General features: G+C 40.3%; 1 protein-coding gene across 1 annotated transcript; it reads left to right on the top strand.

The window, feature by feature from the left end:
- On the top strand, positions 1 to 13,497 carry ACADM (acyl-CoA dehydrogenase medium chain). Its single transcript, XM_048498228.1, has 12 exons — positions 1 to 105; positions 2,315 to 2,411; positions 4,215 to 4,312; positions 4,417 to 4,486; positions 6,763 to 6,863; positions 6,947 to 7,027; positions 7,602 to 7,732; positions 7,960 to 8,068; positions 8,584 to 8,724; positions 8,805 to 8,900; positions 11,404 to 11,652; positions 12,252 to 13,497. The coding sequence occupies exons 1-12, from the start codon at positions 82 to 84 to the stop codon at positions 12,321 to 12,323; spliced, it is 1,269 nt and encodes a 422-aa protein (XP_048354185.1). The 5' UTR covers positions 1 to 81; the 3' UTR covers positions 12,324 to 13,497.
- Positions 13,498 to 14,097: the final 600 nt, after the last annotated feature.

The raw sequence follows: 14,097 nt of genomic DNA, 5'->3' as shown, positions 1-14,097 counted from the left end.
GGTCATGTCAAGTGGGAACGACAATAAACTCTAAGGTCGCTCCCGGAGTGCTATTGAGGCGGGAAGAGAGGGAGAAGTGTCATGGCTGCGCTGAGGCTGACTCGGGTGAGGGGAGCCAAGCTTGTGTGGCTGAGCGGTTGCGATTCCGGGGTGCAGAGAGAGAGTAGACCCCATGTCAGGGTTAATGGGCGGCACTGAGGCTTCAGAATGGTCTGCACAGTGACTGAAAAGGCGGTTTACATAGTTGGAAGTCCTGCACGTTTCGGTGGTGGGCGTGTGGAGGAGGGTGCTCTGAAAGGAGACGCAGCAGAATGACTTGCGCTGATAGTTCTACTGCTAAAGCAGTGAGACAAGTCTTTGGGGGGTCTGGGTTTTAATAGGGATGAGAACCTGTGCTTAGCAGCTCAATGAAGAGCGGCGGTCATGTGACCATAGAGAAAATTGTAAACTCAATAAAATTGTGCAAGAAGGTTAATCGCAAAGCTGTTCGATGTTTTTAGAACATGCAGAGAGTTGAGATTTTCAGACGAGACATCTGTTCTCGCATATTTTTCTCCTACCCAAGAAGACCATGGTTTTGCCTTCCCCATTTGTATCCTTATAATAACCCTGTGGTAGCTCAGCCTGGGAAGATGTGAGTAATCCAAAGTCTCTGTTCATATTAGCTGTGGATTTGAGCTCAGGAATCATATATCTTAGTCCAAACTTCTAACCCGAGGTCCACAATGTGGTGCCCATGAGTTACATAGTGCATAGCAATTTTTTGAGAAAGTGGATAGGGACCCGGTGGGGTTGTTGCCCAGCAGTACTTATGATTGGCCATTGGAGCTTTGATTGGCAGGGCTTTTTTTTAATCTACTTTAGCAGCGATTGCCACCACAGCACATTGTATACAGCTTCATTGTATAACTGAAGGTAAACTTGGGCAACAAGTTCGTAGCTGGATTCACCTCCTGCAGAAGCCATTCTTGGACTGTGCCCACCATACTGTGTGAGAATTTAAAAGGTGCCTGCAGGATTAAAGAAGTTGGGAACTCCTTTTCTAACCACTATCTAGCCCTCTAGCCCTTACACCTTCAACGTGCTAATTTTAGATGTCAGATTCCAGCCAAGGTATGCCCTTGCCATTCATTGTCCCTGGCCAGGATGGTCCTTAGCATTTCTAGAGTTTTAATGGCTGGTACTCAGAGGATGCTCAGGAACAATAGTTGTCCTTCCTGCCTGTCTTCTGTTCAGAGAGAAAAATTTTTTAAACAAAATATGGGGGTAGTGTCAAACCTCGTAAACTTGTATGTCTCCAGTCCAGTCTTGTTGCTTTAAGCAGATATGCTTTACTTCCGTTGCTCTTTTTCTTTTTGTTCTACAATTCCAGCCCAACTACATTATTTGTTGTACTAGGAATTTTTGTTAGATCAAAAAATTACCACATTTTGTAATCCCTTTACTGATAGACTGATGTTATCATGTTTTGTAATCCTCTTACTGGTTGTGTGAAAAGTTTGTGAAGTTGATAGAGTTGGCTGAGATGGCTAAACTTTCTTTGTTGCTATGAGAAAAGAATTTATGAACATTTTTGAATAATTGGAAACCCTTGATAGACTTTTTGGGTAAAATAGAAAAAAATGAGTTCATCACTTCCAGATTTAAGAGATAGAAGATCAGAAAAGTTTGAGATTTATTAGTAGTGACAATTTAGAACTAATTTTACAAATGTTATTAATATTAATATTTGGTGCAGGTGGAATTGGAAGTTCTTTTATTAAATGTATTTTTGTCTTTTTTTCTTCTCTGTGTCTATAATAAATCTAATTCAACAAGGGAATAAAAATGAGAAGTTTTTAAAAATCATATTTGTAATTTTCCTTGAGTCCTAGTGAGAAAAGCTGACTATAAATAATGGTAACAATTATGCCCAAACAGAACTATGAAATGACTGGAAGAAACTTTGCTTATTGTTGTAGTACAGCAAAAGGGAAGCACCAAGAATAAGCACAATGCAATATGGAAGGCAAGCTTATCAATAAAAAAATGTGTTTCAGGTAAAGACCAGTTCTTCACCAGAGGCATTCTTTGTATTTGGAACCATATGGCCTTGTAACAGAATAGTCCCGGAAGCCTGTTGTCTCAACATTGAAACATCAATGACTTCTGAACCAAAAGATGTTGAGTTCTTTGTTAAATAACCTTCTCTATGGTCAACCACATGCATTAGTATGGATTTGTGTGTATATGCTGCTGTCTAATTAAATTTGGAAACTGTATTGGAGGTCTTTGCCACATGTATTCTTTTTTTAAAAAAAAAATTAAAATACAGGTATTACGAGGCACTGCTGCATATGGTTGGAGAGCACAGTCTAGCCATGCTACTTCACCGTCAGCAAAAATCAAATCTGCAGCTGGATTTAGCTTTGGTAAGTGCTGGAAAATATTCTGTCTATTAATGACCCTATGGAGGGTGGAATTGACTTCTGGATGCCATGTTGGCTGGTGGAGGGGCAAAAATGCCGATGGGCAGACACCATTGGGTCCACAGTGGCTGAACATGCACTGTGTATTGTATCAGTGAATCTGCACCATAACTGGCCCCGTTTGCACAGTGGAGGTGAGTCAGAAATATTATTGGGGATAGAGGTGACTGTAGTCGGCTTCCACCTGGCCTTTAGACCTGGGAAAGCAGCGGTCCTGCCCTCAATTCAGCCCTATGGAGGGCTTTCAGGCGGCTACTTTTTTTCTTTTTTGCTGCACCCTCACACTGCCTGAAAGCTTTCTGGAGGGGGTGCAGTGGTGGAACTGTCCCTGGTGGCCTCTGTATCAGGCTGCCCATCATGTGAGAAATTTCTCCATATGTCTAAGGAAAGTTCTCTGAATTAGTGATTTGAGTAAATTATGCCAGAAAATTCATGACTGGCTTTCCCTTCTAAATGGTGGCAGTGGCAGGTGGGGGGTTGCTTCCGATTACAGGAATACATGCACACGAGCTGGGAGCATTGTAGCTACCACACAGATTGTCCCATCTGAATTTCATTCCCCAAGCTCATGTTTGTTCTATGGGAGAAAATATACACAAGGCACAGTCCAAAGTACCTTTTCCTACTATGGAGTAAATGGCAGTTGGAGAGAAGATTTATATTGTGGGTAGGGAAAGCACTGGCAGGAGAGGAAAAGGGTTCAGTGTTCCTAAGCCATATAGTACCTTTCTAGTTAAATTAGCAGTATCTCTGTGTTTGTCTTTGGACTTTTTTTCTCTTTGTGTAACCAATTCAGGCAAAGGGATTTTATGTTAAATGAGATTGACGATTTGTTAAATGTAGGCTGCTGTATGAAGGGGCTTAGGATAACCTTGGTCTCCTTTTATCCATTAATGTGTTAAAAATATCATTGGTCGATTCGTTACAGCAAATGTATAATGGTTGCAGACTTTATAAAGTCTGCAACCATTATAAAGTCTTTATAAAGTCTGACTGTTGATGGCAGGGAAATAAAGCACCTCCTATCTGGCTGTTCGTATGGAAGCAGCTCAAACCCAGTATTTTGCAAAAGCATCACTGGTTTAGTGATTTTCGAAAATGCTGAGTTGAGGATGTTTTGAAAACTGAATTTGAAAACTGTCAAAACAGACTTGTTTTGACGATGGGACCTGTGCAAAGCATCCCCACCCCCACCCCCAAAAACGGTTTACATAGCATTCTACACCCATTATATTTGCCCTGTGTAGAATCCACCACAGACAATTTTGTTTTCAGGAAAAAGCAGCATAAAATGTATAAAGTTTTGAGAAAGGTAAAACCAGATCTGAAGTTGGAGTTGACAAATTCTCATCTTCAACATGAAGCAACCTGTCTCCAGTTACAGATCTGCTCTTGTCAGAGAGAAATGACAAAATGAACTTTCTCCAATAAATCAAAGCTACTATTTCTCACTCCCTTGCTTTAGATTTCCTCTGCCCTCCATTTCTTTCATTGTGGTTTTCTTTCAACTGATGGTGTTTCATGGCTCTCTGGGTCTTTGAAGACTATATTGATTATTTCTGTACTATGCTGTACTCTTTTTTTTTTTTTGCTTTCCTGCATCCAGTGGAAGTACTAATAATGCAGTTTTAGAAAAATGTTTAGAATTTTTCTGCTTGAAAAGAAAGTAGGAATTTTGACTATGTTCTTTAAAGATCATGTTGCAGGTACGCTATAGGATTTCCATTTAAATGCCATGTTTTGTAGAACTGACTGAAGAACAAAAAGAATTTCAAGCTACAGCTCGTAAATTTGCTAGAGAGGAAATCTTGCCTGTTGCTGCTCATTATGACAGAACTGGAGAGGTAGGCTTGCCATATATCGGGGAGTCATCTTGTTTAACGTTCTGTGTCTTATTGACACTTACTTAGTGAAGCCGGACATAAAATATTTTCTTCCTTCTTTCTAGTATCCTGTTCCCCTCATAAAGAGGGCATGGGAGCTTGGCTTAATAAATTCACATATACCAGAGAGCTGTGGTGAGTGAACTGGTTTTTAAGCTATAAAACAGAGTAAATAGAAGAATGTTTTTATGGGAGACTCAGCCAATTTCATAATAAAATGTTTTCAGAAATTTAGGGTAGGAATCCTGATATCAGATAAAGTCTAATGTATTGATGCTCTAATGAAAATAACAGTGCTGTCAAACAGTTTGGACTATTTCCTTGCTTGTACCTTTGTTGTTTGATTTCTCTGTTGTGTGCTTGAAGTCTGACAGATGAGTGTAAGAACAAACTCCATTGAAAAGGATTGTGTGGAATGTTGATGAAGTTCTGTTTGTGGTGGCCGTTCACACCGACAAAGGATCATGTTGTAGCCAACCAGTGATGAATATGCACAAGTGAATAGGCTCCAGTGTAACTGAGCTACTGGAATTGTTCTAAATATGAATGTCAGTTTCAAGGTATATTGGTAACTTTTAAGTGGATATACAGAATAAGTTGAACAGGATATGGAAATAAAAAGTGGGCACCCACAAGAAGACATCTTATTTCCCCCTGTCCCACTTTTTCCTCTTTCCTGTTCCTGAAAGCCCCCACAGCCTCTCCCCTTTTGTTGCTTCCTTCTCTCCTTCAAGGTTTCCAGCCTCCAGGTGGGGAATCTTCTGGAATCACAAAATATCTCCCAACCACAATTCCCCTTTAGGGCTACCAACTCCAAGTTGGGAAATTACTAAAGATGTGGGGTGCGGGGGAGAGAAGCTTTGGAAGAGTGAGGTTTGAAGAGGGCAGCAACCTCACCAAGATATAATGCTACAGAGTCTACCCTTCAAAGCAATCATTTTTTCCAGGTGAACTGATCTGTGTCCAGTCCCTACCTGAAGGTTGGCAACCCTACTTTTTTTGGAGGAAATGGTTGCTTTGAGGGGTGCAGTCTATGGCATTATAGACCTTTGAGATCTCTCCCCTCCCCAAGTGCTCCCCTCCAAATCTCCAGGTATTTCCCAACATGGTATTGAAAACCTATATCCTTCCTACCTAACAGCCAACCTATCTTTATTTGCTCCTCTGTCTTAAAGTTTCCCTCTCCCCTCCCCAGCAGCCTCTTATCTAGGAAAATGTGGCCCAGCTGTGTTGGCTACTGGGTGAGGCCCACTTGCATGGTTTGGAAACTCTCACGGTCATGTGGGGTGGCACCTTACTTTCTTCTGTATCTTCCTTTTCACACTATTTTCTGATTCCACACTCCTGGCAACTCCCAATGACCTCTCCCCATAACTCTCCTTGCATTCCTGGCAACCCTCATATCTTTCCTGCCTCATTCTCTCCTCAGCCACTCACCAACCTACTTTTTATCTGCCTCCCATCTTCAGCTATATTTATGAATTACTTTCTTTTTCCAAAGGAGCATACATTATTCTACTCTCCTTTTAATCCTCACAACAACTATCTGAGCTATTGGTTGTGGTGGGTTTACTGGGCTGTGGGGCCATGGTCTGGTGGATCTTGTTCCTAATGTTTCGCCTGCATCTGTGGCTGGCATCTTCAGAGGTGTATCACAGAGGGAAGTCTGTTACATCTCTCTCTGATACACCTTTGATGATGCCAGTCACAAATGCAGGTGAAATGTTAGGAACAAGATCCACCAGACCACGGCCACACAGCCTCGAATACCCACCACAGCCAGTTGAATCCGGCTGTGAAAGCCTTCAACAATCTCTGAGCTATGTTTTGCTGCAAAGTACATGACTAACCTAACCTTAAATCATCCAGTGATCTTCAACAAGATGGCAATTCAAACTTGGGTCTCCTAGACCCTATTCTAAAGCTCTTACAACTACATCACATAACATCTTTCAGAGGGTGGCTGCTGTTGAACAGTAACAAGCAGCCAGGCTTAGTTGAATCATGCAGTCAAGTTACACAGAGGTTGCTGCCAGGCTTAGGTGGGACCTGGAGATCCCCCAGAATTACAGCTGATCTCCAAGTGAGATCTGTGCCCCTGAAGAAAATGGCTGCTTTGGAGGATGGACTGTATGGCATTAGATCTGGGTGAGGCCCCTCCGTTGGGGTGTTTTTCAGGTTTTCATGAAGATTTGTATTGTCTGTTCTCAGCTGCAATCACTGGATTTAAATAATCTCAGATTTGGTCATCTTTGCTGTTAGAAGATAAGCTTAACAGTGCAAATCCTATGCAGAGAGGCTCTGGACTAAATTCACTGAAGCCAATCTGTATAAGATTATTCCTAAACTGCATTTGTTGCTATACATTTTTGTAGGCTTACATTTTTATTTTTGTTAATGCTTTATTGTAGGTGGCCTTGGCCTTGGCATCTTTGATGCCTGCCTTATTACTGAAGAATTGGCTTATGGGTGCACAGGGGTTCAAACAGCTATTGAAGCAAATTCTCTTGGTGTGAGTATTTTCTTATTTGCTTAATAATACTTAGCTTAGAAAATTAATTCCTATATATTAAACAAATAAAACATTTCTTTTAGCAAATGCCAGTCATCATTGCAGGAAATGAGCAGCAGCAGAAGAAATATCTGGGGAGAATGACTGAAGAACCCATGATGTGTGTGAGTGTTTTCACTTTGTGCAATTTGATATTGCTGACTTTGGACAAAATGTTGGCCCTTATTTTTTAATCAGTTTCAGAACAACATCAAAAGCCCAAGATGCTCAATGTATGCCTTTTTCCATTTTTATTCCTTTGGTTAAAATTCTATTTATCAAAATCCTTGCCTGTTGTGTAGCATAGAGACTTTGTAGCCAATTCAAAAATATTGAGCCACACTTTGCATTATCAAGTGTGTTTAACAGGAAACTCCAAGCTATATTATCAAACACTTTCTCTTAAAGAACTCTTAAAGAATATAGTTTTTTTTCACAAACCTAGTACTCATGCTTATTTTAATATAGTGTGGCTGTCAGTGCACTGAAATAAATGGGCACATACATGAACTTCACTGAAATGTGCACCAAACCTTTTCCACTGTTTCCATGAACAATTTCTATATTGGTTCCTCATGACTCCAGATTTTTAGCTATCATAGGTAGTCACAAAATCAACTGTGCATCATTTTGTAGGCTTAAATTTATTTGTATTACACTTTGATTTTTCATCATTATATATAACGTTTTCCCTCCCAGGCCTACTGTGTAACTGAACCTGGAGCAGGCTCTGATGTAGCAGGTTTGAAAACAAAAGCTGAAAAGAAGGGAGATGAGTATATAATTAACGGTCAAAAAATGTGGATTACCAACGGTGGCAAGGCTAACTGGTATAGTATCTGTAACTAATCTAGCATTACTTTCTACATTGCACGTTAAAATAGATCTATACTTGTAAAAACCAATACACTGTTCAGGGTATTTCTAAAAAAATAGTTGGGCTCTTTTATTTAAATTGTTCAGTAAATGTTAAGTTAGCAATTAAAAGCTTTCTGTAAGCATTTTTTTTTGCTTGAAAAGTGAGCTAACTTGCTCTTGTTTCTATGTTTGTATTAAGGTATTTTCTCTTAGCTCGTACTACTCCTGATCCTAAAACACCTGCAAACAAAGCTTTTACTGGATTTATTGTGGAAGCAGATAGCCCAGGAGTCCAAATTGGAAGAAAGGTGATGATGTTATGCCTATATATTTGAATCTTGGCTCCAGTAGCAGGAGTTAGCTCTTGTTGATATATAATAACACAAACCATGTCCAGCTTTCATTTGTGAAGCTGAGATATTGTGATTCAGAATTTGATGCGATAGCTATTTAAAGTGATATGTTGTTGAGAATAAGCATTGAGGCCTCAAGTACTGATTCTGCTTGCCCCTTGCAGAGCACTGTGACACTTCTTTGTTTTTTTAGTGCAGTCCTTAGCAAATTTATTTGGAAATAAAGACACTGAAATAGATTCCCTCACAATTGCAGTCACAAGGTACAACTTTGTTAAAAGTTCTATGAAAATATATATACCTCCAAGTCTACCTTTTCTTCTTTACCTGCATATTTATAGTCCTGTGCATAAACTAGTGTTCTGTGGGTACAAATGACTTTTTTCAGCATGATTAATGAAAATTGGCCCTTTTAGATTTGCACTGTAGTTGAGCTGCCTTAATAACTAACTACATATTTCATTTTTCAGGAGCTTAATATGGGTCAACGGTGCTCAGATACAAGAGGGATTGTTTTTGAGGATGTGAGAGTGCCTAAGGAGAATGTACTAATTGGTGAAGGATCTGGTTTCAAAATTGCCATGGGAGCATTTGATAAAACTAGGCCTCCAGTAAGTATCTAAAATGTGAGATTTACTAAAACTTTAATTGTAGAGTTGTATATTTATTAGGCTTATCATTAAATTCATAGGTAGCAGCTGGTGCTGTAGGTCTAGCACAGAGAGCTTTGGAGGAAGCTACAAAATATGCCATGGAAAGAAAAACGTTTGGAAAGGTACTCGCAGAGGTATGTGAATCTAAAGTCATTTAAATAATGTAGTTTCCTCCTTGTGTTTTAAGGATACCTTTTACACAAAGGGCTTGTAGACATATAGCCCTAATCAAGTGGTTGGATGCTCATCCATGGCTGCAGCACCACCCCTAAAGAGTCTTCCTAGTGGCATGGAGAAGCTTAAAATTCCAAAAAGCATTTTAATGAATAAACTTAATGCCACCTTTTTGGTGGTTTGTCAGCTGTTCTGGTTGCCAGTGCAACAGGATGAATGGGCCAGGGACTCTTCCCCCAGCTATGCTCCTGGAGTGCTACAGGGATGCTGGCACAGCATCCAGCACCACATTCCACTGTCAGAGAGGGCAGCAACAGTCACACACCAGCGGATTCACCTCTCTGCCAGGGCCAGGGACATAGGTATGGATTTTTTATGGGGGGCTCGGGGGCGGGGCCACGCCCCCACCCACCTCTGGGGTATGGCCATACCTCCCCAAGCCTCGCCCCAAGCCTCAGTGCTTATAAAAGCAGCTCTCTGAGGCCAGGGACGGCTGACCCCGCTCCCCGCCGCCCCGCTCCCCAACCAGCTGGTCTCCCAGCTGGCAGCTGGCAGTCCCTTCTGCCCTCCCCTTCGGCCTAAGGCGAAACTAGGGAAAATGGAGCCCAGTGTAAAATCTGAAGTTTGCGCCCTCCGCCCCCCATGGGTGGCCGCTGTGATGCTGGAATCCACCCCCAACAGCATCACTTTCGATGGTGTTTAATCTAAACAGCCCAAATTCTCCTTTTAAATCCACCTTAAAGGGAGAATCTGGGGGCCCCAGTTAAAACAACATTGAAAGTGATGCTGTTTTGGGGTGGTTTCTCTCCCACCCTGAAACAGCATCACTTTCAATGTTTAAACTGGGGACCTAAGATTCTCCCTTTAAATTAATGCCAAAGGGGGTGGATTTAAAAAGAGAATCTAGGGAAATTTGGGGAGTGCCTGATGTCAGAGGTACAATTGTTAAGCTAGCATCACCAAACTGTCATGGTATCTTTAGGAGACTCTCCTGATGATACCACCCAGGTTTAGTGAAGTTTGGTTCAAGGGCTCCCATTGGAAATAATGGGGGGTGGGGCACCCCTTTTGGGAATCCATAACTTTGGACTCCCTGCACCAAACTTTATCAAACCTGGGTAGTATCATCAGGAGAGTCTCCCAACAAATCCCTGAATTTTCGGTGTTTGTATCTTAAAAATTGTGTCCCCTACAGGCCAAAAACCAAAAAAACCCTTTAAAAATACAAAAAAGCACAACGGGGGGCGGTGCTTCGGACATGTAATGGAGGGGTAGAACCCGAGAACCCCCCTTACCTATGTCTTTGATTCACCCCCAAACAGCATCACTTTAAATTAGGGAGCCCAGATTCTCCTTTTAAATCCATCTTAAAGGGAGAATCTGGGGTCCCCAGTTAAAACAACATTGAAACAGCATCACTTTCAATGTTAAACTGGGGACCTCAGATTCTCCCTTTAAATCCATGCCGAAGGGGGTGGATTTAAAAAGAGAATCTAGGGAAATTTGGGGGGTGCCTGCTGTCAGGGGTACAATTGTTAAACTAGCAGCACCAAACTGTCATGGTATCTTTAGGAGACTCTCCTGATGATACCATCCAGGTTTAGTGAAGTTTGGTTCAAGGGGTCCAAAGTTATGGACCTTCAAAAGTGTTGCTTCCATCTTCTATTAGCTCCCATTTGAAACAATGGGGGATGGGGCACCCCCTTTGGGAGTACATAGCTTTGGTCCCCCTGGACCAAACTTCACCAAACCTGGGTGGTATCAGCAGGAGACTATCCTGATGATACCACCTAGGTTTATTGAAGTTTGATTCAGGGGGTCCAAAGATATGGACCCTCAAAAGGGTAGCCCCATCTACTATTAGCTCCCATTGGAAACAATGGGGGATGGGGCACCCAAAGTTATGGACCCCCTGAACCAAATGTCACCAAACCTGGCTGGTAGCATCAGGAGCGTCACCTGACGATAGCCTGAAATGTTGGTGCATCTAGCCTAAAAACTGCGCTCCCTGCAGGCCAAAAACCGGAAAACACTTTAAAATTCAAAAAATTCGGGGGGTGGAGCTTCGGACATGCAATGGAGGGGGTTAAACTTGAGAACCTCCCCCCCCTTACCTACATCCTTGGCCAGGGCGAATGCTCTGGGGAAGTCAAATCCATTAGTGCAGGTGTGTGCCCCTGCCACCAGTGGATTCGGCCGCCTCCCCTATGAATGGGGCCGATCAACTTGAGATTTGGCAAAGTGGAAGTGCAAGTGTATGTGAAACTGAAATGTATAATAGAAAGCTTAAATCAGAGGTGCTTTGGCTGTTGTCTCCAATGCATTGCACTTCTGTTCTACTATATACAAAAGATGGCACTGTATGTTTTGATGTATGATAAAATGCTATCTATCCTTTCACATTTTGTATCATATGTGGAATTTAACTTGTCAGTGTTTACCTTTGTTCTTCAATATCCATAGCACCAAACAGTGTCATTCATGCTGGCTGAAATGGCAATGAAAGTGGAACTTGCTCGCCTGGCTTACCAAAGGGCTGCATGGGAGGTAGATGCGGGTCGTAGAAATACTTATTATGCATCTATAGCAAAGGGATATGCTGGAGACATTGCAAATCAAGTAGCTTCTGATGCTGTCCAGATCTTTGGAGGAAATGGTTACAACAGTGAATATCCAGTAGAAAAGCTAATGAGAGATGCCAAAATTTATCAAGTAAGTAATCCATATGATCACAACTTTAGATGTCACCCTGGACCAGTACAACAAAATAGCAACTTTTACATGGGTTAATCCTGATCATATTTACTTGGGAGCCTATTCTACTGATTTAGAATATAGTCATGTACAGTTTAAGTGTACCTACCTATTTGGTATAAATATTTTTGTTCTCTCTTAATATATATCCTTAAGCTGTCATATTTTAAAATCATCACAACAGCTAGCAATTCCAATCCAGTTGTTTCTCTGAAGTCTATTTGTACAGGTAACTCAATGAAAATGCTCTCTGAAATGGAAAGCACTGTGCAGTTTGTTCAAGTAGAAAATGTTGGGCATGTGTTTCCTGAACAGCAGCCAACCAGAAAGCAAACACATTGTAAATCTGGAATTTTAATTTTTACTGTCATATGCCATTTGGATCTACTGTTTGAAGAAAATAATATGGCCCAATGGAATTCTAGTTTCAGTGAAAGAACTAATTATCTCAATTATACATCTATAGCACATAAGTTGTTCACTGACATTTAACATAGTTGTACAAAAATAGATTTTCAGGTATATTGTTTATTAATCATATGGTTCTTTTCTTCCAGATATACGAAGGAACTGCTCAGATTCAAAGGTTGATTATAGCTCGTGAACACATTGGCAAGTATAAGGTCTGAGAGAATACTGAAATAACATCAACATCACTAAAAAAACAAAGGGCTTTGGTTCCTTGGCATGCATTAATTCAAATCCACAAATGATTGTATCTTTGTCAGCTATGTCATCTTTGATATGGAAGAGAAGATATGTAGAAGTTGTAGGGGAAAAAAGCATAACCTTACAAGCAGTAGGCATTTTTTCCTCTCTGATTATCTGTTTTTATATCTGCAAAATACATAATAAATCTTGTCACGTAATTCTTGATACTATTACTTGAAGATATCGTGAAATATGATGTAACCTATGCCTTAATTATTGCCTAAGAGTTAACTCTGTCTTCCAAAGTTTTTTTTTTCTTTGCAAACATTTAACAGTTACCTGGGTTTTGAGGACTAAATCTTCATATATATAGGATTAAGAGTGATGTCAGTTTAAATAGGTTAGGGTCCTACCTCCACCATCTAGAGACCATGTAATTGGGAAGACTTCTAGTCAGTCTTTTATGGAATAGGAGAACTTATTGCGCATTATATCTCACAGTTTACATTGATTCTTGTCAGTGTATGGCAGTACAGATATATGCTAATAAATGCCCAATTTTAGCATGCTCAATATTATGTATCCTACAAGTTCATCATACACGGTAAGATAATCATTTGTACCAGGCCAGAGCATAGATTTTCCATACTACAGCTGTCTAAAATCACAGTAAGATCTTAAACAGCATATACAGGATAATGTGGAATCTACTTTTGTAATGGACCCGAACTCTTTCTACTTGATACCATTAACCATCTGAATCCATGTTCATATAATAAACTATATTTTTGCTTGATTACAGTAAGAAATTACAACTTTCCAGAAACAAAAATGTTCAGTTTATATATACACAGTGTAAACTAGTCTTGTGAATTTTGGCACTTTTGCAAAACACTGTTATATATTATGCAACATGACCTGTGACTCTAGTTTGGAAGTTCTTATTAGAAAAGCATATAACTTGAATGGTTACTGTGCCTTTGCATTTGATTTTAACAGTCTCATTGAATGTATGTTTTATGGCATTCAGATACAATGAATGCTGCCATGCAATGTAAGATTTTCACCAGTGTTATGAGTACTGAAATTATTTTGGCTAATTTTAGTCAAATTAAAAATAAACTGTTTGAAACTAGAATGATTAATTTCCAACTTTACTTGTGTTGGATGATTTCTTTACAGGGGGAATCTTATTAAGTATTAAGTATGTTTGGCAGTGCTGCTTAGTGTATTAGTTTCCTAGTTGCTAATCAATTGTGTAACTCATTTTTTGTTGGTGTGATATATGTGACTGTCATAGAAGAGCAAGGGTGAGGATCCTTACTGTGGAGATAATGTGTAGTTTCTGGGAATTACAGCGTTAAATTGAATTGCTAAGCATTGAAACATCAACCAGTCCTCTTGTTCTGGAATTACACTAATTTAATGTAGCTTTATTTCTGAGGTACTGTTGAAATTATTTTTGTATGCATATTTTTCCGGATATAACCAAATGGTGCAGGTAGTCACCGTTTTTTCATATACATGGAGTTCATTGATGTAAAGATGCTTCTTTCTCATAAAACTGCTTTATTTTAAGTGTGCTGGAAGTGGTAAGAGCCCCATAGCACAGAATAATAAACTGCAGTATTGCAGTCAAAATCTCTGCTCTCAGTCTGAGTTTGATCTTGATGTAAGTCAGTTTCAGATAGCTGGCTTATGCTGACTCAGCCTTCCATCTTTATGAAGTCGGTAAAGTGAGAACGCAGTTTG

The sequence above is a fragment of the Sphaerodactylus townsendi genome, linkage group LG05, assembly GCF_021028975.2.
Source record: "Sphaerodactylus townsendi isolate TG3544 linkage group LG05, MPM_Stown_v2.3, whole genome shotgun sequence".
NCBI classification, from domain to species: Eukaryota; Metazoa; Chordata; class Lepidosauria; order Squamata; family Sphaerodactylidae; genus Sphaerodactylus; species Sphaerodactylus townsendi.
This window is presented reverse-complemented; position numbering and strand designations above follow the sequence as displayed.

What these genes read in the sequence shown, in the direction of transcription:
- ACADM (XM_048498228.1), top strand. Translation starts at nt 82, where the DNA reads ATGGCTGCGCTGAGGCTGACTCGG. An exon ending in CTGAAGAACCCATGATGTGT is followed by an intron (nt 7,028 to 7,601) that starts GTGAGTGTTTTC and finishes TTTCCCTCCCAG; the next exon opens with GCCTACTGTGTAACTGAACC. An exon ending in AACGGTGGCAAGGCTAACTG is followed by an intron (nt 7,733 to 7,959) that starts GTATAGTATCTG and finishes GTTTGTATTAAG; the next exon opens with GTATTTTCTCTTAGCTCGTA.